This window comes from Cotesia glomerata, linkage group LG3 (genome assembly GCF_020080835.1).
Source record: "Cotesia glomerata isolate CgM1 linkage group LG3, MPM_Cglom_v2.3, whole genome shotgun sequence".
Classification (NCBI taxonomy): Eukaryota; Metazoa; Arthropoda; class Insecta; order Hymenoptera; family Braconidae; genus Cotesia; species Cotesia glomerata.
The window spans coordinates 12,925,131-12,951,947 of NC_058160.1; the positions used below are offsets into that span (position 1 = coordinate 12,925,131).

The following is a 26,817-nucleotide window of genomic DNA, read 5'->3' on the forward strand; positions in this document are numbered from 1 at the left end:
AGACAGTCTTGATTTGGAATTGAGATTGAACGGACGTCCTGGTGATCGCGAATTCGTTATTTCCTAAGTCTCGGTCTATCGCAAGATATTTATAATTTTGTTAGCATTCTAAGTTAAATTAATCTTGTACGAGTTTACCTACTCATTCTTGATAATTGATCTTATTGTAATTGGGAATATTAATTAATTGTAATAATAAAAATGGGTAAATCACAAAATGCTGAACCTCTAACAAAAGATCCTGCCTCTCCGACATATATATATATATATATATATATATATATTTATATATACATACATACGATATAACGCGGCTTGTCAGCACGATAGCGTTTTCAATTTATAACCGATTCTTCTCAAACTCAACATGCTTTATCTATCGATCAAGACCAAGGTTAAGTTGAAAATCGTAAAAATTGCTGTTTTTACTACTGCAACTTGGTATAATTACTGAACTAGACAAGATATTAAAATTCGGTAAAATACATCGTAAAGGTCTTTTAATAAGCTTCAATTTTCACTACTCAGAAGTGGTAATAGCCTCAATATTACTCCTTTTAGAGTTCGTTTAATGAAACAGTTTTACTGTTGCAGCCGTTTTAGAATTATTGTCTGCATCATAGCTTAATCATGATGTAAATTCAATAGTTACGATATTGACCAGTCTTTCGTGTAATGTTTTTGGGTAGGTCGTCAGTAAATCCCGTGAAAAAATTTTCTGATCAGACTATATCAGGCCTGATATAAACCGTCCATATCAGGCCTGATATGGAAATTGGCCATATCAGACTATATATAGTTTGATATAAGTATATCAGACTATATGTACCCGCCCGGGAAAAAAAATTTATATATAATTATATAACATAATTATATATGAAAAGTGGCCCTATATAATTATGTATGATTATATAAAATTAGGTATAATTATTTCCATAAGAAAAAATTTTAAACCGAAATTTTAAACCGAATAAAAAACTGTAGCCGATTGATTCTACGACAACAATAATTTTTAACTTCCCGCTAAGAAAATTGAAAATTTTCAAAAATCGGGAAGTGATTGGTTTTATCCCGTTTTTCGAAAATCGAGTTTTCATCAGATCTCGACGTTTTGAAGTCACAGGAAGCTTCCCTGACTATTCCAGTGATGGTGTCCGTGCGGCTATGTGTGTGTGTGTGTGCGTGTGTTTTTTTTTTTTTTTTTTGTTTTAAGGGGGGGGGAATCCTTTTTACGGATTCTAGGCATAGTTGTTTGGCCTGGATATGTGGCGACTCGACGCAGTGTCAAACTAAAACTCGACGCTAGCGCCCCTACCCACTAAACCCTAAACCCCTTTTCCCCTTTCCCCTAATCCCTCATGGAAACCGCCGTTAGGCATTACTTCGTGAGGGGAGGATCTAGCTACTGCTCTTTCTTCTGGTAGCTAAGGTGTTATTTTACCTTTCTTCTAGTTGTTGTCATTTGCTCTTCTTCTTTCGATGGACCGCAAGTCTATGAGGACTTCTGTTGCAAATGTGCTGATGGCATTCCAGGAGGCTCTTGATGACAACATTGCTTCTACTATTGTCTCTGGTTGGATTTTCTTCTTTAGGATCATCTCCAGCTCATCTCGCTGTGGGTAAAATCGTGGGCACTCAAAGAAAACGTGCTCCGCATCTTCATTGATTCCTGGGCAGGACGGGCACTCCGGTGAATCATCATGCTTGAAGCGGTGAAGATACGTCCGAAAACATCCATGTCCTGACAACAACTGCGTCAGATAGTAATTGACCTCGCCATGACTTCGGTTTAGCCAAACGCCGATCTTCGGTATGAGACGGTGTGTCCATCTCCTTGTTGTCGCGGCGTCCCACTGCGATTGCCATCGTGCGATGCTGTTCTGCCGTTCTTTAGCTCTGAGTTCCTCGGCACTTTGTGCGGTTGTCCTCTTTCGTTGGTAAAGGTTCCGTCTTTCCTCAGCTAGGACTCTGAGCGACAAAGTTCCGGAAATGACACACACACAGCTTCCTCTGATATTGTTCGAAAGGCGCTGGCTACTCTTAGCGCGCTCAGTCGGTAAACTGGACATGCTTTCCTCCATGATTCTTGGATCTCAAGTGCGTCGGCCCAAATCGATATACCATATGTGAGGACCGATGTAACTACTGATGATAGCAATGACCTCTTTGTCTGCTTCGGGCCACCGATGTTGGGCATCAATCGTACTAGGTTGGCTACTACTGCTGATGCTTTGGCGGTCACGTGTTCAACTTGTTGTTTGAAGTTAAGTCGGGCATCGAGCATCACTCCCAGATATCGAATGAATGGTTGGGATGTGATTTCTTGGTCTCCGACGTTTAGATTGATCGTTTCTACCACTTTTCTGCTAGTTATAAGTACAGCCTCGGTCTTCTGTTTAGCCAGTTGTAGATTTACTGTGTCCATCCACTGGTTAATTCGCTCAAAGGTGATAGCGAACATATGTTTTATCTCATCAAGATGCTTGGCGACGATTACTACGGCTACGTCGTCCGCGTACGCTACCAGTTTGACATTTCTTGGTAGTTTCAGTCTCAGCAATCCGTTGTACATGACATTCCAGAGGAGTGGACCGAGAACAGAACCCTGCGGTACACCTCCAGTAACATCATACTCCTTTGGACCATTCTTCGTGTCATATCTCAGGACTCTATCTGTGAAGTAGCTAGCGACTATCCTTCGTAGGTATCCTGGTACGTTCATCTCTTGAAGGGCTTGCATGATGCAATCCCAGTTGGCGGAGTTGAAGGCATTTTTTATGTCTAAAGTTGTCACCAGGCAATATTTCTTCGTTCCCCCCTTCCATCTGGTACCGGCGATTGCGTCTTTGGCTATACCGACAACCAGGTTGATCGCGTCCAGGGTTGATCGTCCTTTCCGAAATCCGTACTGATTGTCTGCTAAGAGTGGATCGACAACTGCTTCTATCCTTTGGTGGATTATGCGTTCTAGTATCTTACCGGCTGTATCCAGCATGCAGAGTGGACGATAAGATGACGGTTCTTCCGGTGGCTTTTTCCCTTTAGGAAGTAGTACCAGCCGTTGTTGTTTCCACTTCCGAAAAAAAATCCGTTCCTTCAAGAAGATGTTGTAGACTTCGAGGAATAACGCTGGCGCTGCTTTAATAGATGTTTTCAAGGCAATATTAGGGATTCCGTCCAATCCCGGTGCTTTATTATTCCTGACGCGGTTACAAGCTTCCATCAGTTCTTCTTTCGTGACAGGTGGAATATCATTCAGTTCGTCCTGTGTCAACAGATAGTTGAAAACGCGCTGTCGTGGAAACAGCGCAGTCACGATCTTCTGTAAGAGTTGAGGACACGTAGGAGACGGCATTGGCTGATATTTCAGGTGTGTCATGACTACCTTGTAAGGTCTACCCCACAAGTCTTTGTCCACCTTGTTGATTAGCTCTTTCCAGCAGTTCTTCTTGCTATCCTTGATGGCTTTGTTTAAATGTCGACGAGCTTTCTTGTATTCTGCGACTAGTTCCGCTGAGTCAGGCCGCCGATAACCACGCTGAGATATTCTTCTTTTCTTGAGACACTCTTTCCGTAGGAAGCTGATGTGTTCGTTCCACCAGTGCACCGAAGGTCTTTGGTTCATGCCCCGTTTACGGGGCATGCAGGTGTCGCAAGCCTGGGTCACTCTCTTCATCAAGTCCTTGGTCATTTCTTCTGCAGATCCAGTAGTAAGCGGTTCACTATTTAGGGCAGCTGCTAGAGCACCTGGGTCAAAGGATTTCACCTTCCACCCAACGATATCAAGTTTCTTAGCCGGTCTTCTAGGATTCTGGTGTGTGTGTGTGTGTGTGTGTGTGTGTGTGTGTGTGTGTGTGTGTGTGTGTGTGTGTGTGTGTGTGTGTGTGTGTGTGTGTGTGTGCGTTCAACTTTTGAACGGCTCGGCCGATCGGATTGAAATAGGTGGTGATCCAAAGAGTTCATTGCCATTAAATTTTGTGAAAATTTGAATCAATTCGGTTCGCTAGATTTTAAGAAATCTCAAAAATAGTATTTTCAAAAAATTGTTTTTTTAGAATAACGTCTAAACGGCTTTACCGATCAATTCTAAAAACTAATCAGCTCTCAAGTTTGAAAAACTACGTCGATTGCCACCAGTCCCGTCAAAATAGGTTGATTCGTTTGAGAGTTATCGAAAACGAAAAATTTCAAAAAAAGTGTTTTTTTTTTCACATAACTTCGACATTTCTTTTTGGATCGTTTTTGATGAAATAAAATAATTAGAGTCCTAAAATTACGTCGATAGCCATTAAGAACGTAAAAATCGGTTGATTGGTTTATGAATTATCGTCTAAAAAATTCGGAAAAAGTGAATTTTTTTAATTTCTCTAAGATTTTCGGTTTGATCAGATTGTGTGCAAAAGTATATCATAGATTCCAAAAATCTGCGTGAATTACTGCCAACCTCGTGAAAATCGATTCATTTATTCAGAAATTATTGCAGTTTGAAAATTCAAAAAATACTGTTTTAGTAAACTTCTATCAGACTTTTGAGTTCGAAGAGAACAGCTCTGTGAGCTCAGAGAACTTGATATAACATATAAATTATATTTTTGAGCTCGAAGAGTTCAAATACGTCATAAGTACAATTTTAAGAGCTTATTTATAGAATTCGCGGGAAGTTGCAGGGATGGCCTTTGAGATCAACCGTTTTCCAGATTTTTTTTTTTAAATTTTTTTAAAAATTTTGAGTAATGCGAAAAATATATAAAATTTATTAATTTTTACTTAATTGATAAAAAAATTAATTTTATAAATAAAAATTCTTAAATATTAATATCTCAATTAAAAAATATTTTGTGAAAAAATTGAACAGTATAAAATTATTTAAAGAGATTTTAGAGCAACTTTGAAATTTTTTTTTTAATTTATACATTTTACCATTTTTATAATTTATACCGTAAATCTGCCATAAAATCTAATAATTAAAAAAACTTAAAAATGTAAATTTGCCGATCCTTAGACTTAAAAAACCGAGTGACTGTATAACAAAATTATCACTGAGATTTGGCTTTATTTAATACTATCAAGTCACATCCAGCCTGATAAAATTGTATCAGAACATCGAAAAATTATAAACGAGCATATCAAATTATATCAGGCCATATCAAGCCATATCAGAATATATCAACAAATTATCTATAGACATATCAAATTATATCAGCCCAGATCAAATTATATCAGACCAGATCAAGCCATATCAAGCCTGATCAAGCCTGATCAAGCTATATCAGGCCTGATACGGCCTATTTTCATATCAGGTTATATCAGGACCTATCAAAAATGATACATAGACATATCAGATTATATGAAGCCAGATATGATTATCTCAAAAATTTTGATAAGGCCATATAAGGACATATCAAGTCTGATCAGAATATTTTTTCACGGGCATATTGTTTCAGTGTATTATCAACTGTAAACTGTTGATAATTTTTTTATGATTGTAATTTTTTTATATATGTCGTATATTTTATTTATAATGTTTATAATATATTTATTATTTATTAAATAACATATTCTATGTAGATAGTTATATTTCAACTTGTAAAAAAATAAATTAATTAATTAATTAATAAAAAGTATACCGTAATTGAAAAATGATTTAGTCATAGTCATCTTTGTGAAATCAAAATTAATTTTCATGCCGTAAAATATTATTAATCGCGAGTAAACTCCACAATAACACCACCAAAACTCCGAAAAAATACTAGCGAAACTCTTATAAAGCTCCGCAAAACATCGAAAAAAACGACAAAAACGCCCAAAAAACTCCATAACAACTCCGAAAATAGTCGACAAAAACTCGACGAAAACGCCAAAAAAACTCCACAGCGACTTCGAAAATATTCGACTAAAACGCTAGGAAAATTCCATAGCGACTCCGAAAAACTCGTCAAAAACTTCTCGAAAACTCCAATAATACACTTTTGTGTACACAAGTGCTTGGGAAATGCATTCGTTTTAATTTGCTGCATCCCGCGATCCCGCAATAAGATCAATTCATCAGTTATATCATTAGCAAAAATAATAAATATGTAAAATTCTTAGTTCGTTGACTGAAGAACTACATGTAATGTTAAGTTTTGGAAACCTTACAATGAACTTTCCTGCTGCTAAAGAGACGATTGTTGTAAGGAAATTTTCAGTCAATTTGTTGAAGTTTAAGGGGTTAGGGGTAGTCAGAATTTTCAAAAAATCAATTATTTTTTTTTTTGCATTTTCGTTATGTGTAATATCTTAAAAATATTCTCTGAAAATTTCAAGTCGATCCGATAATTAGTTTTTGAGTTATTCGACAAATAACAAAGAGAGCTCGGGTACTTCAAAGCGCTCGGGAGCAGATAGCTAGCGGCAGCTTCAAGAAACCCCCTTTTAGGGTTCTATTGTCATCCATGAACTAAGACTTTGGTGTATGTAGTAGTACCTAAATTTATAAATACCTAAATATATATAATTACAATTTCTAGGTAGTATAAGTGCTACAAATTATTTTTTTATCGCCACGTCAATAGTATGCCTGTGGCAGTTGCGGAGAGCAGTCGATAGTTGTGCGTTACTAAAATATATTATTTTTGAAGTTATTTATTATGGGACGTGATACGAGAAAAGTTTCGAGAGAAGTTCGGAAATCTGAAAATATCCGTAAGTCGTATTCAAAGAAACGAAAAAATATATTTAACCCAAAAACGTCGGAACGTGATGAAAGTGTTCGGAGTACATCGTCTAAAAAACTGAAACAAAATACTGAGAACGATGTACCCGAAAGTTGCACCTCTGAATTTCGAATAATTAATTTTATTACGGTATTCACTGCCATTTCTGCTCTTGTGAAATTTCTGTTCTGTTCTGGTTATATCGCGTAAAACTTCACGGGATATAATCTGAAAAATTATTTCGTGTTAATTAAATTATACTCGGTTGAAATTTGGATTATGCCCACGGTGACTCCGCCATTTTTTTTTCTATGGCCTGCGCGTAAAGTGCTGTTTATAGTTTGTGAGTTATAGTCAATCAGCATATTGGACATTAATTAAAATATAATCAGTGAATTATATGAGTGTGTGACCATTTATATATTTTGATATGTAAAAATATTTTTTTCTTAGCCTAACATTTTTAAGTTCGAAAAGTCTAAGAAAAGAAAAAACAATTTTTTAACCCCAAATTATCGGAAAAATTGTGCTTTAATGCTCCTTAAATGTTTTTGATGTATGTAATAATTATTTAAAACAATATTTGACTTACTTAATATTTAAAATACATAATAGATATGATATTGCTAAGTGCGCAGGCGCTAGAAAAAAAATTGGCGGAGTCACCGTGGGCATAATCCAAATTTGAACAGAGTATAATTAAATTTACACGAAATAATTTTTCAGATCATATCCCGTGAAGTTTTACGCGATATAACCAGAAAAATTAATCGATTAAATCGGAGACTTCACTGAGTACAGTCCAAAATTAATTTAGTATACTTTGAAGGATATTGACTATAGTCTGAAATTTTTTTTTCACTACAAATACCACGGAGTATACTATACGAGGATGTACAGTGGGTTATTGTTCTCTCCGTGTACCTAGTCACCCTGATACATTTGTACAGAAAATTACCGAAGCGAAGCGCCTAGGGCAACTACCTCAACTCTTTGCGCAAATAACAGTTGCGAAAGACCGCACTCTCCGTCAGCGTCAAGAACAGAAAGCTATGGTCACAGAGCTGCGTCGTCGGAAGGAACTGGGAGAGACAAAACTGCAGATAGTGACAGAGAATGGACAGCCGACCATCGTCAAGCACCCTCTGAGGCTGGATCAACACCAACAAGCTCCAGGAAAAAATTAAATATATTAAATACTTCTATTAAACATTTCTCAGTTTATTACCAGAATGTTCGTGGTCTTAAATTAAAAACTCAGAACAATATTTAGTAAAACAATGTCTGTTGAGTATAACGTTTATGTCTTAACTGAAACTTGGCTTAATTCAAATATTTTTTCCTCTGAGATTTTTGATAATAAATTATATTCTGTTTTTTAGGAATAGAGGCTAAGTTATTCTCTGGTAATATTTTTGATCAAATAATACAACATTACTAATTTAATCTATATTGACCAAGTTTCAAATCTTAACAGATGTTTAAAACACATATTTTCAGTACTCTAACAATACTTTTTTCTTTCTTTTTATTTTTTCTTTTTTTTTTCTCTTCAGTGCATTATTTTTTTAAGTGAATTAAAATATTATTGTTTTTACTTTCGATTTTGTTTTTTGCAAATATGTAATAAAATATTGTAAAAGGACGTTAATTCTATACTCTAGTGACCCTGTTATTGGCTATTGCTGTTGGGTCTTTATGTAAAGAAATAAACAAATGAATTACAAGAGATCTTCGTTTCTTGAATTAATAGATTAAAAATATGACGACAGGGGTCTTAATAATCTGCCGACATAATGTTTGTTGCGTCCGAGATTTTACAAATTTATTTTATTAAATTATTTTGTCCGGATTATTAAATAAATTTTTCTCAAGTTATTTTAAGGATTAAGAATTTATCAATTGATTTTATTCGATTTATTTTTGACTAAATTATTTAAATGTGCTTGAATAACGAAGTAAATTCTATTTTATCTAAATTATTTCAAATTACTTTATTTTAATTTTTATTTGAGACTTAGAATTTTATTGTACTTTATTTTATTTTATTTTATTTTAAAATGAACTGAAACTTGAGTTCTGACCTTGAGATTTCTCTACTCAGAGTTTTAGCGCGATATAATATGGCCGACTCTCTCAAGGTCGTGAATTTTTGTAGTAAATTTTGTGTCTAATTTTTTCTGGCAAAGGGCATAGCCGGATTAATATGGGAATTCTGCCCCCATGGCTTTTTTGACTCATACTTAGGGGGTCGATTTGGTATCGAATGAAAATAATTCACACCAATTTTTAGCTCTTTAACTCAAACGGTATTCGAGAATTTCAAAAAAACCTGTTTTTTCAAAATTATTTTTATTTTTATAGTAAAATTCGGAATTGATTAATGATGATTTTTTTCTTAATTCTTACGAGTCCAAAACATGAAAAAATCATATGATCATGATTCTCAAATAGAAAACCGATTTTTAACAGAGAAAAGAAAATTATTTTTTTTTTTTTTTCAGCCTTTTTGAAATATGTCACTTACCAAAATTCGTCAGAAAATGTCTTTTATACTCCTCTATACTCAGGAATTTTTTTGAATTTTTAGAAATGGCGGAACAATTCAAAAAAAATTAAAAACTCATTTTTTTTTTTTTCAAAATCTTGCATTTTAACAAACTTACATTTTTTTTTAGTACACATAAATACGTAGAAAATTTTATTTTTACCAAAAAATATCTTTTCAAAAGATAAACAGAAAGATTCAGTAGGTTAAAGTGATTAGAAGGGTTATTATTGATTCAAAAGACACTTAAAGTTAATACTTATATATTTTTTCATACTATTGGGAAATATTTTGAATTTTGATACAGAAAAAATAAAAATTTTAATCAAAATAACAATTAGGCTAGTCTTCATCACTGTCTTCATTCACGACGACACTGATTTTTTCATCAATAAACAGACGACTAAGTATCTCAGCTGGTTTTACGATTTTCGCTAAATATCGGGCGTGAGATAAATAGTATATAATAGCAGCAATGTGTGAGCAACATCCAACAGTACGTCTACCATTTGCACAATCACAACAATATCGAGTTATTCCAGAGATATCGTTCTTATCTGATTGATATTCAACAAAACAATGATATGTCTTCGAATTAATATGTCGAGATCTGACTTTGAATTTTATAATATTAGGTGTAATTTTTAAATAATAAAGTATTATCGTTCCGTTTTCATCCATCATTTCAGCTAAATACGATACAGCTTGAGACATTTGATATGATCCCGTGAATAGAATTTTGAGTTCTTGTTCCGTTAATTCAGGAAAATCAGTTAACATATCTAAAGTTATTGTTGCAAAAGGAACTTTTCTTCTTGCCCAACGATTAGTCTCTACTTCTGAGGCTAAGGTATTATCTTGATACTTTTTTGAGTTCATGGCGGCAATAATTTTTTCAGAAAGATCGAGATCAGAATCAAGTCTCTTACCAAATTCATTGTGCAGAAAACAAGCGATTCGACAAAAAACACCAGTTTTTGGAAGCAATTTATTGTCTAGTTTATGATCTAAAATCCTAAACTTCTGCTTAATATCTCCGTGTACTGCTTCAACAACCCAACGGATTTTGGTAACAAAACGGGATTCATTTGATTCATCTGTGGTCAGTTGATTGCGTTTTCCTTTGAGAGCAGGCATTAGCACTTTAAACCCCAATTCTTCTAAATATACTATCACATCCCGGAAGCCACGATCAACTAAAATAATGTCACCTTTTTTCAGCAACTTGATCAGACCATTGGGATCACTTAAGATGATTCTCATAATCTCAGCATCGTTCATATTAGCTGTATATGGCCCGAGCATATCTATAACGAAACCATTTGTAGTACATATCGTGAATGGTTTGCACAGAGGAACTTTCTTTTGACCAGAATATGATTTCCTCTGGTATTCGTTATTTGCACTTTTTTGATGACGAATATATGTTCCATCGCAAATGAATATCAACTGGTCATCTTTCACTTGATACAGCACTTTAGCAGTATTAGAGGTATTGGCGAGTAATGTCTCCCTACTAATAGCATCGATTCCGAAATACTGAGGTAAAACATCTTTTTCAAATGAAGATATTACTTCATCACAGTAGTCGGATACCATTTGTTCCCGAGCTAAACCAAAAATGGAAGATATCACTGCATTTGAATTTCCTGTTCGTAATTTGAATAAAAAAATAACGAGAGCTTGAATGACATTACGATTCACTGATTTTCTCATCGACGTTAACATTTCACGAAGTTTTATCAATTTTTCCCAGGTAAGGCTCGTAAATACCTCCAACTGTTTTTCTGAAAACGAGTGATCTCCAATTTTATCAATTATAGACGAATCAGTGCCAATAGCCAGCTGCCCAAGTAATTTTTCCAAATCACGAACTTCAAATACACTGGTATTCGAATAAATCCGAAAATTGTTAATTTCTTCATCATAAAACCGCTTTTTTATAATGTGATCTTTACAACACCGATTTCCTTCAGGAATAAAGAGTCGTCTTGTCGAAAATACTTGTTTGCGTGCTTCAAATGGAACAATTGTGATATTTGCTGATAATCCACAAAGGCAACAGTATTTATGTGTCGATATGATTCGGGGAAAACCCAACTCCACAAATTCTAACTCTTCTTCCATTTTTTCTTCAATAACATATGAAGGATCTTCAGATGATAATACGGATGAAACAGTAGTGGATGAAGACTGAGAAAAAATTGGCTGACTTTTGATACTAACTTGATCTGCAGATGAATCCTGAGTGTTCTTAAGTATAGGTGGTCTTGTTAAAATAACTCGACACTTACTACAAAAGGCATCATTAACAAGAACTCTTTTTCCAATTTTTTCTGTCGCAATATTAGCTTCATCAATTGTCATAACAACTTTTTTATAACCAACTGCTTTACGCAAATATATGTTACAATTGATACATTTTTTATCAAAATCCATTCTAACATCAATATTAAAATTATATATTAGGAATTTGGACATATATAAACTGATTAAATATAAAACTTCACTTACTTGAGTCTTTGTAATCGACTGTGACACTATTTAACGACAAAAAATAGTATCTCATAAAGATGAGACAAGATAATATAACAAAAATGATACTCCAGTATAATTTTATGGTGGAACGAAGAAATATTGTCAATATAAGTACTGAATTAACTTATGCGTTAACTGCTATTCAGACAATGACATCAACCATAGAAGCTTCTTTGTTTTTAGGTTATCTAAACAAGCGGAACCTTAGAAGAAATAATAAATGGATACAGAAAATCCCGATAGATGGCGTTATAATGTGCCAACTTGGCCAAAATTTTGAAAAACATAGTTTTAACGTTATCGTTGTCTAGTATAAAGATTGAGAAGTAATGTAATTGTGAATTTTAAACAAAAATAAAATTTTCTACGTATTTATGTGTACTAAAAAAAATGTAAGTTTGTTAAAACGCAAGATTTTGAAAAAAAAATGAGTTTTTAATTTTTTTTGAATTGTTCCACCATTTCTAAAAATTCAAAAAAATTCCTGAGTATAGAGGAGTATAAAAGACATTTTCTGACGAATTTTGGTAAGTGACATATTTCAAAAAGGCTGAAAAAAAAAAAAATAATTTTCTTTTCTCTGTTAAAAATCGGTTTTCTATTTGAGAATCATGATCATATGATTTTTTCATGTTTTGGACTCGTAAGAATTAGGAAAAAAATCATCATTAATCAATTCCGAATTTTACTATAAAAATAAAAATAATTTTGAAAAAACAGGTTTTTTTGAAATTCTTGAATACCGTTTGAGTTAAAGAGCTAAAAATTGGTGTGAATTATTTTCATTCGATACCAAATCGACCCCCTAAGTATGAGTCAAAAAAGCCATGGGGGCAGAATTTCCATATTAATCCGGCTATGCCCTTTTACAAATGAATTATTTTCTATTTTAAGCTAAACAATTTTAACAAATATTTCCTGATTTTAATTAAATTTCGATTGCAAAAAATTTACTAAACTTTTTACTCAAATATTTTACTAATTTTACTTTACGCTGAATTAAACAAATTTACTTAAACCCAATTATCAGAGATCAATTTTACAGTAGGGATGGTAAACTCGATTTCAATCCTATTCGAGATTCGAGTTTTTTCATAAAATAATCGATTTTTAGGAATCGACCTTTAATTTCTAAAGTCGATTAAGAATCAATTCTTGACATTCGATTTTACTGTTGAGTGACTAGTTTTAAGTTCTACATACCATTACAACAAACCTTGTGACTAAAAGCCATACAAATATAAATTTGTTTATTTTTTTATATTTATTCATACTAAATATTATTTCTTTCCAATATCGTGTTCCAGATGCCATAAGGGCGTATACCGGTAAAAAGTCCTGATCAAAAGCCATAAGGACGTTTAAAAAATTTTTTTCGGGAATCGACGTAGTTTCGTCCGAAACGTACAGAAATGCTAAAAAAAAATTTTATACGCCCTTATGGCTTTTGAAACCCGACTTGGATGCCATAAGGGCGTATAATAAAAATTCTATTATTTTTTCTAAGTCCAAAAAAAATTTTTAGTTCGAAGAAAATTTTTTTTTTTGTATTTCTCGACATTTCATACAAAAGTACGTCGGTTCCCAAAAAAAAATTTTTTTATACGCCCTTATGGCATCCGAGGTGGGTCCCGGGAGCTATAAGGGCGTATAACAAATATTTTTCGTTCGGGAATCAACTTAATATTACCTGAAACGTCGAGAAATACAAAAAAAAAAATTTTTTTGAACTAAAAATATTTTTTGAACTTAGAAAAAAAAGAATTTTTATTATACGCCCCTATGATTCCCAGATGCCATAAGGGCGTATTAGTTATTTATGTACCTTGGGCGAGCCACGCGCAAATACAGTCGAGGTGAGAAATATTTTCAGCAGGGATAGTATAAAGGGCTTTATATCCCTGCTGCAAATAATTATCATCTCGACCGTATCTGCGCGTGGCTTGCCCATAGTGCTTAAAAAATTTTTCGTCCTATGGTGGACGTATGCGAGTTTTAACGTGCAGGGAATACTCAATTTTTAAATAAATAGCGTACGACGCCATAACCTTCTAATCCTCTAAATAAAAATACATGAAAGTCTTGAAGTTAGTTATAGGTGCGCTTTTTAATTAAAATGACAGTTAAAACGTAAGCTATTTGGCTGTATAGAGATTGGTGACGCGTGGCATTGTCCTGAACTGTATAAAGTTCTATACAGCCTAGTAGATGCTGGCGCGTACGCGTATTATTTACAGATTATCGTCTGCACGTAAAAACCCCCATACGTCCGCCTAGGACGAAAAATTTTTTTTCGACATTTACAACGATACCTTTCCTATACGATTATGCGATGACCAGCTTGGATATTCTAACTAACGATCTCCCAATACCTGCTAAAACTAGTTGGGCTTATTCTAACAAACGGTCTCCCACTCCTGTTCTAAAACTAACTTAAACCTATAAGTCCACCGGATTACCAAAAACCAAAACTTTCCACACACTTATAACTTAAAATTTAAGTCCACCGGACTGCTAATATCGTAAACTATTAACACTCTCTATCTCACATAACCCGTTCCAATATGACACACATAACCCATACACAACTAATTTATAATTTATAACAATTTACTTCGACGGATTAATTTACGTCAAAATTTAATCTAAAAATTATTCAGTCATCAGATTCTAATAAATCCCATAATAAACTCAATTAATGAATTTTAATCTCATAATAATTCAAATTATAAAATTAACCGCATAGTAAATCCTGATCTTAATATTCAATGCTGATAATTAATTAATTATAAATAAATTTTACCAACATAAATTGACTGATAAATTCCTGAACTTAAGTTCTATTTAATAAAATAATTTTCGCAGAATTAATTTAATCTCAAAAAGTAATCTTAAGAATTAATTTCTAAATGCGTCTTAAACTTAAATTAATTTTTTATATATATATAAAATTATATATAATTTCATTGATTAAATCAATAATTATAACATACCGCGTCGTAACAATATTCAATTCGCGATAAAAACTTTGTAATATAAAAATTATCAATGTAAAAATAATTCCAAATATAAAAATTGACAAAATATCCGCGTTCTTAAAATATACCTACGCTTGAATACTCGTTAGTTTGTTAGTTATGACCTAAGGTACTCGGATTATCTATGACCTTAAAATCTCTACCAACGCTTGACAAAATTCGTGAGAAGACACTTGTCGATTTTTTTAAAGTGTAAAAATTAATCAATTGTTTTATCCAAAATAATTGATTATTAAGACTAATATAACTAAGAAAACAAATTTCAGATGTTAAATAATTAAATAGATTCTCTTGTTGATTAAAATTCTTACTAACGAACAAAAATGAATATTCATCTCAAGGTCGATTGAATGACTCGGGTATTAATCCTCATGAAAATCATTCAGCCACAAAACTAACGAATATTATTAACTATTATTAAATAAATAAATAAATAGATTAGAAGAGGAGAAGTAAACCGAGTATAAGACCGCGGTCCACTTCTCGCCCACGGAGTAATTTTCGGTACCTTGTTGTAATTATGACGATCTAGATTCCTGCCTAAGGTTGAAATCCTGGTGTTATTTCGGCTTCTCCGTCGTCTCGCAACGACTCCGGGGACCGGCTCCTCTTCGATTTTCTGTGTCGCATATACGATTATTATTCCCAGAGTTATTGATTATCAAAGTCAAAAAGAACTTTTTTGCTTTGATTGACGATAACTCCGCGGCAAATCATCGTTTAGGCTTTTTAATTACGTCAAATTAAAGGACATTAAATTTTCTAAAAGAGCTTTTGAAGGAAACAATGAAAAAAATTTTTTTGAAACCCGTAGACCTCTTTTTAGATGAGAAAGAATTTGGAAAATTTTTTTTTTGTAGTTTTCTTAGGATTACTCCAGACCCAAACATGATAAAAAATTTTCATAGTCATATCAGAAAACTAGACATTTGAAGCTACAATTTGATTTTTTTTGCTGTACGATCATTTTCCTCGGAGTTACAGCTCGTTAAAAATCACCCAAAAATTTGGTATTTTTTTTATATATCCCTTAATTTTTGTAACTAGTGTATTTAATTTTTAAAAATTCCAAGTGTTTTTTTTAAATAATTTCAAAATTTTACGTCGAATCGTTTGGTAGGTAATAAATAACACAACTCTACAAAAAAATTTTCGTTCTATGTCCTAAAGTTTATTTTATGATTTTTCGGTTAATTATGCACAAAAACGAAAAGAAAATACCTTTTTTTGACTTAAAGTTTTCTTTTGTGATAGTTATAGTAATAATACTCATTTTTTAATATATTCATAAATTTAATTTAATTTTAATACATTCAAAAATACCGCGCGATTAAAGTGGGGTTTTTACGTTCACATAGTGCCGCAAGATGACACTCGAGTGATAAACACCGATCAGGTAATTGTACACGACCTGACACGACCAGTACCTGGGCCACCGAAAAAATTATCCCAGAAAAGTAGCTCATCTCTTAGTTCTAATAAAAGTAATTCCGATAAGAAATTTTTACCTACACCAGAACAACCAAAACACCATCTTATTCCAGAAGATTGCAACTATTTGATAAGAGATTTAAATTTGCCAAAAAATAAAGCAGAGCTTTTAGGCTCGCTTAAAACAGTGAAATTTGCTTGATGATGTTAATATAATGGGTCAGCGGACTAAGCATGAAACATTTTCAACATTTTTCACAAAAGAAGATGGACTTTGTTTTTGAAATGATATAAAAGATATGATCTAAGAACTTGACATACCCTGAGTTCCTAGCGAATGGCGTTTATTCGTTGACAGCTCTACAAAAAGTCAAAAAGCTATTTTATTACACAACGGAAATAAATTCCCATCTCTTCCAATCGCTTACTCAACAAAGTATCCATGTTATCTGTGCTTATGGGATAGATAAGCGGATGCTAAGTACTATATTTAACGGGCTGGCCTGTAAGAAAAGAACTTTGTGTCGGAAAATAAAACGTAAAATTTGAGCCGATTGTTGAAGCGGAAAATGTGTTGATGCCACTTTTGCACATTAAGTTAGGGTTGATGAAACAATTTGTTAAAAAACTGAATGAAACTTTAGAAGCTTTTGGATACTTGAAAAAGTTTTTTTCGAAGTTATCAGAAGCAAAAGTTAAAGCTGGAATTTTTGTTGGCCTGCAAATTAGACAGATTTTCCCCCGATGAAAAATTTCTAACGTTGCTGAATCATACTCAAAAAGTGAGTTTGAACAATTTTTAAGCAGTAGTTTCTGAATTTTTAGGAAATAATGAAGCTGAAAACTACGCAAAGTTAGTTCAGGATGTCCTAAAAAATTTTAAGACCGCAAAATGTCATTAAAAGTACATATGGTGCATTTAGATAAATTTAAAAACAATATGGGAGTGTATTCAGAAGAGCAAGGAGAACGTTTTCATCATGAAAATTTGAGCTTCAAACAACGTTATCAAGGCCAATACAATGAAAACATGGTGGGAAACTATATTTAGGGTTTATTAAGAGAAAGTACTTATGAACATAACAGGAAAAGTAAAACCGTGCACTTTTAACTAATAATTTTTAACTTTTTTGTAAGTTATTTTGATAGTAAAATTTAATAAAAATAATAAACATATTTATTTGAATGGTTTTATCTTCAATTAAAAATTAAAACCACAGATTTTGAAAAACATCGTTCAATCGGTTTCCTAATTACAAAAGCAAACTTTTTGATGTCATGTATGTTTTTTTCGTCTGATTATGACCTAAGATATTGAAATTTTATACTTCAAAGTCAAAGTAAAATTTTGTGTTGACTCGTGGAATTTTTTTGTGCTTGAAAAACTGCGTCGAATGCCATGTCCCATCAAAAACGATTGATTCGTTCGATAGTATATTACGACCCAAGGCCAGAAAGTTGGATTTCCTGGCGTATAGGATATGATGGCCGAGGCGTATGGGATATGATGGCCGAGGCGTAGCCGATTGTTTTATAAACATTGCTTTACTAGCTGTCAAAATATAAAAGAAAGCAAATAAAATTTACAAAACTTTTATATTATTTTTTAAAATTTTTATATAAATTATCTTTGCTGTATTATTATTAAATAGTTCATTAACAATAATCTAGTTAGAAATTATTTTTATTTATTTGACATTTTTTGGTTAGTTTCTGCGCTGACACGTTACATACAGACGATGTTGTGACTGTTATCTACAGTTGAAACTCGCTGTATAGGCCGATTGCGCCACGAAAATACGAACGAAAGCGAGGTTCTATGCTGCCGGCCAGAAAATATGCGTAGCGTGCATGCGTTAGAGCAGGCCATAAAAGTTGCTCTTCCTGGAGTAAAGTGCATCCAGGAAGAACGTACTTTCGGCTAGGAGAGCAAGAAAAAGATATTGCAATTAAAAATTTTCAAAAAAGTATGTTCTCAACAACCACTAGAATTTTAAACTTGACGAGCTCGAAAAAAAATAAAGGTTGTGATTTTGAGTTCGAAGAGCTCAAAACTTCAGAATAGATTATTTTTCAAGCGTTTTATACATAGCGGGAAGTTCCAGGGATAGCCTGCTGGGTCAACCATTTTCTAGAATGTTTGTTAGTAATTTCATATTTCATATATTTTCTATTACACAAACGTTCGTTAATTTATTTAGACTTTAAAAATCTATGATAAATGACAATATTTGATTTTGTATGTATTTCCAAAAATAGGGGTTTTTATTTTTTCCTTGGTATTCACATAATTTATAAGACAAAATTAAAACCATTAACAAAAAATCATACATAGACAGAATCAAATTTTGCATCCTTTTTCAAAAATTTATCAAATAAATAGAATTAGGTGTATACACTGTGAAAAAAATATTGATATTTATTGAATCCGAACATGAAACCATTATCTGCTAAAAGTTTCAGTAGTTTCACTGTAAAAACAAATTTAATATATTTAATCGTTATTCCAATGACTGTCTTACTTACATATATGTTTCTCTTACGTATCAGAATTTTTGTCGATAATTTTCCAAGAAAGATGCCAATTATTTATTTCGTAAGATAAATTGAGTCGTTTGAAAAGTGATATGAAAACCACGCATTGCTTACATAAGCTTAATTAAATCTAGTCTAATTAATTTTGTCAATAATTTTGCAGAGAAAAACTTGGTCAAGAGAAGGTAATGACGTCCTGGCAGTTCAACCTGTTAACGCTTCAAATCAAGTAAGTAGTACGGTTGTATCTCAGCGTCATTCGCAGCAACAACAATCATCGCATTTTCAATCACATCAACAACAAACACAGGCAACACAACAGCATAAACAAAACAACATGACGTCTCACAGTAAACAAGTTGGTGTCAGCGGTAATGGAGCTACTAATCCGCAAAGTGATGGAGACTACCAATTAGTACAACATGAAGTTTTATATTCTACAACCCATCAATATGAAGTTCTTGAATTCCTTGGAAGAGGAACTTTTGGCCAGGTGAGTTACTTAGTTATATTCACCTGTTCTTTTTTAGTTTTTATATGCTTAATGTTTATCATTTACTAAGTGCGCCCTAAATGAATCTTAAAATTCCCCATTCAATTAAAACGAAAATTTATGTTTTTATTTTTTAATTATCTGTAGCTTCTCGACATCCAACGTTATTTTGTCGGCTATAGGTAGAAATTATAGGCAAACTTTTTTTTCTTTGAAAGTGTCTGTAGCCAATTTATGTTCTCTGAACCGTCTCGCCGCTAAAAAATTCTAAAGTCGATTTTCGCTCAAATTTTATGGTTTTTTTTTTATTTTTCTCGTAAACCACTAATTTTACAAGAAAAATGCATTGAAACTTTCTTATTGGAAATTTAACTTTCTACAAATCAAGTCATGTTATTCATGTCCGAAAAATCATAATTTTATTGCAAAATTTGATCCTTTTTAATGAAAATTCTTGAAGAATATTAATTTTCTCAGTGTCCAGACAAAATTTTGTTATAAATGTGCCAGAAACGATTCCCTTGATTATTACATAATTATATTGAAAGTCATGGACGAAAAATGTGCTCAAAAAAACTTAATCAAAAATAGCGATGATGGACCTCAAAATTAGGTCCTTACAAGAAAATCTAGTTCAATACTCCATATAACCGTTTAGGTGCACACCTGACAGCTTCTTCACAAGGGACAATTTTAAAGATCGTTTAATTCTGAGTAAAATTCATTCAAGACCAATATGATAGAAAAAAATGTCTCTAAGCTATAAATATGAAAAGAAAAAATAAGTAAAATGGTCGATCTTATAGACTAACCCTCTAACTTCCCGTTAATTTCAAATGAAAAGTGCTCCAAATTTTACCTGTTATGACGTTTTTAACCCTTTAATGGTTGATTCCTAATCCCAATTTCAATCATCCGTCTTCTTCTTTAAACGAGAGAGCTATAGTCTGTTTGGTAGAGATGGGGCTTGAAAAATAGTAGAAGTGGGCGCATGGACACGTTATACAGACAAGCCGCTAGTCACACAGCCGTATAACGCATTACACGGAAAAAACAATAAGTCACTGCACATCCTCGCATAGTATACTCCGTGATATCTATAGTAAAAAAAAATTTCAGACTATAGTCAATATCCTTTAAAGTATACTAAATTATTTTTGGACTGTACTCCGTGAAGTCTCCGATTCAATCGATTAATTTTTCTGGTTATATCGCGTAAGATTTCACGGGATATAATCTGAAAAATTATTTCGTGTAAATTGAATTATACTCGGTTGAAATTTGGATTATGCCCACGGTGACTCCGCCATTTTTTTTTTTTCTAGCGCCTGCACACTTAGCATTATCATATCTATTATGTATTTTAAATATTAGGTTAGTCAAATATTGTTTTAAATAATTATTACATACATTAAAAACATTTAAGGAGCATTAAAGCACAATTTTTCCGATAATTTGGGGTTAAAATTTTTTTTTTCTTTTCTTAGACTTTTCGAACTTAAAAATGTTAGGCTAAGAAAAAAATATTTTTACTTATCAAAATATATAAATAGTCACACACAAATATAATTCCCTGATTATATTTTAATTAATGTCCAATTTGCTGATTGACTATAATTCACAAATTATAAACAGCACTTTACGCGCAGGCGCTAGAAAAAGAAAATGAAGTGGGCATAATCCAAATTTCAACCGAGTATAATTCAATTCACACGAAATAATTTTTAAGATTATATCCCGTGAAATCTTACGCGATAAAACCAGAAAAATTAATCGATTAAATCGGAGACTTCACGGAGTACAGTCCAAAAATAATTTAGTATACTTTGAAGGATATTGACCATAGTCTGAAATTTTTTTACTATAGATATCACGGAGTATACTCTACTATGCGAGGATGTGCAGTGACTTATTGTTCTTTCTGTGTATGATTGGTTTTGCCCCTTCCAGACTCACACTAAGATTTCTCGAGACTCCAGAACGTTAAAGGATTAAGCTCATCGCGCTCAACTACATGTTGCCACAGCTTTTTTTGAGATCTCTACGCTCTAAAATAGAATTGTTATACCTTTTGAGCTCTTTGAGCTCAAAAGTCTAGTTAGTATTCAGTGAAACATTTTTTTGCACGCCTCATAATGCGAAGCGCGTGAGGTTGTGCTTTACAAATGCCTCTATCATAACCATATTGCGCTTATACAATAATATAAGTAGATGTACACCGAGAAAACACTTAAATTGAACCATCTTATACTTTCTAAAAATCATTTTATGTTGCTATTTTGGAAAAAAAAAAAATCGTTTCGGAAAAAATTTTACATGGACGTCCTGATGTCCATTTTTTATGAACCATCGATTATTCCCGAACTATTTGATATTTCGAGACCGGGCTTTTTTTATTAGTTTAAATATTCGATGAACTGGTGCCGTATTTCATATTAGTAGCTTAGTTTACGTATTTTTTTTAACTTCCTGCTAAGAAAATCGAAGATTTTCGAAAATTGGGAAGTTATTGATTTTACTCCGTTATGCAAAAACGAGTTTTCATCAGATCTCGACATTGTAAGGTCACAGGAAGCTTCCGTGACTATTCCCACGATGTTGTCACTATGTCTGTTTGTATGTGTTACGTTCTCGGAAATTTTAAATTTATTCTGAAATTCTTCAGGTCTTATAAGTAAATATTGTAGGAAATAATCAGGTGAAAAGACCAAAGCAATCCGTTTTAACTATTTATTTTCATATATACGACGTTTCGTCGGTTTTATTCCGACATCTTCAGGTATCTGACAACAGACAGACAATATAAAATTAAAAAATAAAAATAATCTACAATAAATTATGTCAACAATAAAATTAATAAATTAATACAAATCAAAATTAATATCATGTCAAAAAAATACCTTGAAAAGTCTGTCAAAACATTTTAAACACTCTGATCATTACATAACAGATTCATGTATAAATTTCTACAAATATTATTCTTCCAAATTTAGTCAAACCATCGATAACTTGCAGATAATCAAAATTTATAATTATAAAAGGTTATTGAAAACTAACGTGCATGTACTATGTAACTGCCAGCTGTTTACAGTTGAGAGTCACTTGCGTGAGAGGAGGTTGTTGTCTGTTAGTTATTAATAATTGTTTATTTATTAATAATTTTCAATAACCTTTTATAATTATAAATTTTGATTATCTGCAAGTTATCGATGGTTTGACTAAATTTGGAAGAATAATACTTGTAGAAATTTATACATGAATCTGTTATGTAATGATCAGAGTGTTGACAATGTTTTGACAGACTTTTCAAGGTATTTTTTTGACATGATATTAATTTTAATTTTTATTAATTTTACTGTTGACATAATTTATAGTAGATTATTTTTATTTTTTAATTTTATATTGTCTGTCTGTTGTCAGATACCTGAAGATGTCGGAATAAAACCAACGAAACGTCGTATATATTATAAATTTATTTTAAATTTAATAAATTATTATTTAAATCAATTAATTATCATCCGAGGTATTTCGTAACGAAAATATCTTGAGATAAGAGATTTCTCGAACGTCAACGCAGCCCAGTAGACTAAACAGTCTACGTTGTGAGATTTGGACTGCGTTTTGATGTTCTCATAGGGTAACCTGAGATGCAACGTCGCTAAAAATTCATTATATAAACTCTTTGTAACTATTATTCATATACATTCTGTCTTCAGACTTCTTCTGGAGCAGTCAGTCCGAAGACTTAGCAGAGGAGCAATCTCTACTGGTCCGAGGCTGAACTTGCCTTTTCCTTATCAATAAACCTATATTTAATTGTTAATCGATTAATATGGACCATTATTAAAACGTCAACCCAGGGTTGAGAGCGCTTATTAGCTGTTCCACTCTGGTAAAATCACCTAGAGCACTTGCCAGCGTTCAGGCTTCCTGTCTATTACCTATCTGAGGGAAGGTAAATTAAAAGTAAATATTAAATAATTTTATAAATTAATTTATTAAAAGTACTTCGCGGATAAATCAGTGACGCGACCCATCTGGAGTCTATTGACATCCTAATAAGGTCAAAACTTGGACTTAAATTATTTAAATTAATTAACGCAAAAATTGGGAACGTAACAGTATGTATGTATATTAGGGTGTCCGTTATTTCCCAAGTTGATTTTTTTTCGCTGTCGCCCCCTGGATTTTTAGTTCTTGACCTAAAAAAAAATATCTTACATAAATAAACTCTTAATTACCAAATTAAACCGTGCCCAAATCGAGTTACATTTCCCATTTAAATAACATGGGAATTTAGAACTTTTTGGAATTAATTTTTTTTCTTCGAAAAAAATGCCACTACGACTATTATCAATGCATATTCTGATGGGAAATTTAATGCTTTACAAAAAAGTTATCTTATAATTTTTCGATAAAATCAATCCTTTAAAAGTTATTTGTGTTTTAAGTTGTGTATATAGTTATTATCATAGTTTTTCAGTCTTGCTATGAAGTTTCATGTGTTATAGTTATTTATTTCATCTATAACTGTTCCAAAAATTTTATTAAAACGATTAATAGTTACAGTAACGTTAACAATGCGATGTATCGAATACATTTTTAATAATATTACCGCTTATATGTATTTTTTCTGTCTCTATTCACATTTATTTGTTAAGCAATTTTTAGTCGCATTATTAGAGTGCCGATGAAATCAAATTTTACAAACCAGGTGTATTTTACCATGCACGATAGATATCAAAAGCAATTTGTTCGTTGAAAATATATATTTTTCAAGACATTTTCAAGTTAGATATTGTAACGCAACAAAATCTTCTGGATACTTGTTCATTCATACACGGATAAAATATTTAACTTGACTCGAGATCAAGAATCTTGAACCAAGAACACCATTTCGAAGAAAATAATACTCTCGAGTCAAGAAAAAAAATTCTTAAATCAAGAAAATTTTCTTGAACCAAGTAATATATCTTGACTCGAGAATTTTTCCTCTTGACTTCAGATATTCTTTTTCTTCAAAATGGTGTTCTTGGTTCAAAATTCTTGCTCTTGAGTCAAGTTAAATTTTTCATGAGTTTAGTATTTATTGATGTGTCATTTTGGTTTGTGGCACCTCTTGCAGTATCAGTTCTATTCCACAATTTAAATTATATCACGACTGTGTATCAATATAGGAAGACTGATGAGAAAGTTTCTAAGGCAGTATTACACAAATTCAAAAACCATCTGTGGTATTTAACGGGTAAAAAAACTGCTCTGGATTTTTTTGATCCAAATATATCACTTCACGTAAAACGAAATGATTAAGGTAGTTGGGTTCTGCAAGGTATGTTTTAAGAAAATTTCGAATTTTTTTAACTTCCCGCTAAGAAAATTGAAAATTTTCAAAAATCGGGAAGTTATTGGTTTTACCCCGTTTTTCGAAAATCGAGTTCTCATCAGATCTTGACGTTTTGAGGTCCTAGGAAGCTTCCCTGAATGTTTTCGCGATGATGTCCGTATGTCTGTGTGTGTGTTTTTTTTTTTTTTTTTTTTTGTTTTAAGGGGGGGGGAATCCTTTTTACGGATTCTAGGCATAGTTGTTTGGCCTGGATATGTGGCGACTCGACGCAGTGTCATACTAAAACTCGACGCTAGCGCCCCTACCCACTAAACCCTAAACCCCTTTTCCTCTTTCCCCTAATCCCTCATGGAAACCGCCGTTAGGCATTACTTCGTGAGGGGAGGATCTAGCTACTGCTCTTTCTTCTGGTAGCTAAGGTGTTATTTTATCTTTCTTCTAGTTGTTGTCATTTGCTCTTTTTCTTTCGATGGAACGCAAGTCTATGAGGACTTCTGTTGCAAATGTGCTGATAGCGTTCCAGGAGGCTCTTGATGACAACATTGCTTCTACTATTGTCTCTGGTTGGATTTTCTTCTTTAGGATCATCTCCAGCTCATCTCACTGTGGGTAAAATCGTGGGCACTCAAAGAAAACGTGCTCCGCGTCTTCATTGATTCCTGGGCAGGACGGGCACTCCGGTGAATCATCATGCTTGAAGCGGTGAAGATACGTCCGAAAACATCCATGTCCTGACAACAACTGCGTCAGATAGTAATTGACCTCGCCATGACTTCGGTTTAGCCAAACGTCGATCTTCGGTATGAGACGGTGTGTCCATCTCCCTGTTGTCGCGGCGTCCCACTGCGATTGCCATCGTGCGATGCTGTTCTGCCGTTCTTTAGCTCTGAGTTCCTCGGCACTTTGTGTGGTTGTCCTCTTTCGTTGGTAAAGGTTCCGTCTTTCCTCAGCTAGGACTCTGAGCGGCAAAGTTCCGGAAATGACACACACTGCTTCCTCTGATATTGTTCGAAAGGCGCTTGCAACTCGTAGGGCACGCATACGATATATTGGTCCAGCTTTTCTCCATGAATCTTGCACCTCTAGTGCGTCAGCCCAAATTGATATTCCGTAGGTGAGCACCGATGTGACTACTGATGACAATAGCAGCCTCCTGCTCTGCTTTGGGCCTCCGACGTTCGGCATCAATCGTGCGAGACTAGCTCTCACTACTGACGCTTTCGTACAGACGTGTTCCACTTGCTGCTTGAAGTTGAGTCGGGCATCAAGCATCACTCCCAGATATCGTATATGAGGTTGTGATGTGATTTCTCGGTCACCGACTTTTAGCTTAATTGTTTCAACTTCTTTTCGGCTGGTAATAAGCACTGCTTCGGTCTTCTGCTTGGCCAGTTGTAGGTTCACTGTATCCATCCACTGGTTGATCTTCTCAAAAGTGATGTCAAACAGATGTTGAATCTCGTCGAGGTGTTTGGCGACGATCACTGCGGCAACATCATCCACATACGCTACCAGTTTGAGACATCTTGGAAGCTTCAGTCTCAGGAGCCCGTCATACATGATATTCCACAGAAGTGGACCAAGAACAGAGCCCTGTGGCACACCACCGGTTATATCATACTCTTTCGGACCATTCTTTGTATCGTATTTCAGCACTCTATCTGTAAAATAGCTAATCACTAGTCTGCGAAGATATGTTGGCACGTTCTTCTCGTCGAGAGCTTGCATGATGCAGTCCCAATTAGCGGAATTGAAAGCATTTTTGATGTCCAAGGCAGCCACCAGGCAGTACTTCTTCGTTCCACCCTTCCATCTAGTTCCTGCGATTGCCTCTTTGGCCGTATTAACAATCAGGTTGATCGCGTCCAAGGTTGATCGTCCTTTCCGGAATCCATACTGGTTGTCTGTCAAGAGTGGGTCGACTACTGCATCTGTTCGCTGATGGATGATACGCTCAAATATCTTACCCGCCGTATCTAGCATGCAGAGTGGTCGGTAAGATGACGGTTCTTCTGGCGGTTTCTTTCCTTTAGGTAAAAGTACTAACCGTTGCTGTTTCCACTTACGAGGAAAAGTCCCCTCCTTAAGGCATGCGTTGTAAGCGTCTAGAAATAATGTTGGTGCTGCCTTTATGATGGTTTTCAAGGCTATATCACAGGGCTCCAACAATTCTTCTTTAGTGACAGGTGGAATGT

General features: G+C 33.5%; 1 protein-coding gene across 7 annotated transcripts in view; it reads left to right on the forward strand.

The window, feature by feature from the left end:
- The window catches only part of LOC123261118 (homeodomain-interacting protein kinase 2-like), a 229,311-nt gene that overhangs the window by 55,553 nt on the left and 146,941 nt on the right, over positions 1–26,817 (forward strand). For all 7 annotated transcript variants that reach the window (XM_044722614.1, XM_044722618.1, XM_044722617.1 and 4 more), the window contains exon 3: positions 18,949–19,278. In XM_044722614.1, coding sequence (XP_044578549.1) covers positions 18,949–19,278 — 330 coding nt within the window. The remainder of the gene's footprint in view (positions 1–18,948; positions 19,279–26,817) is intronic.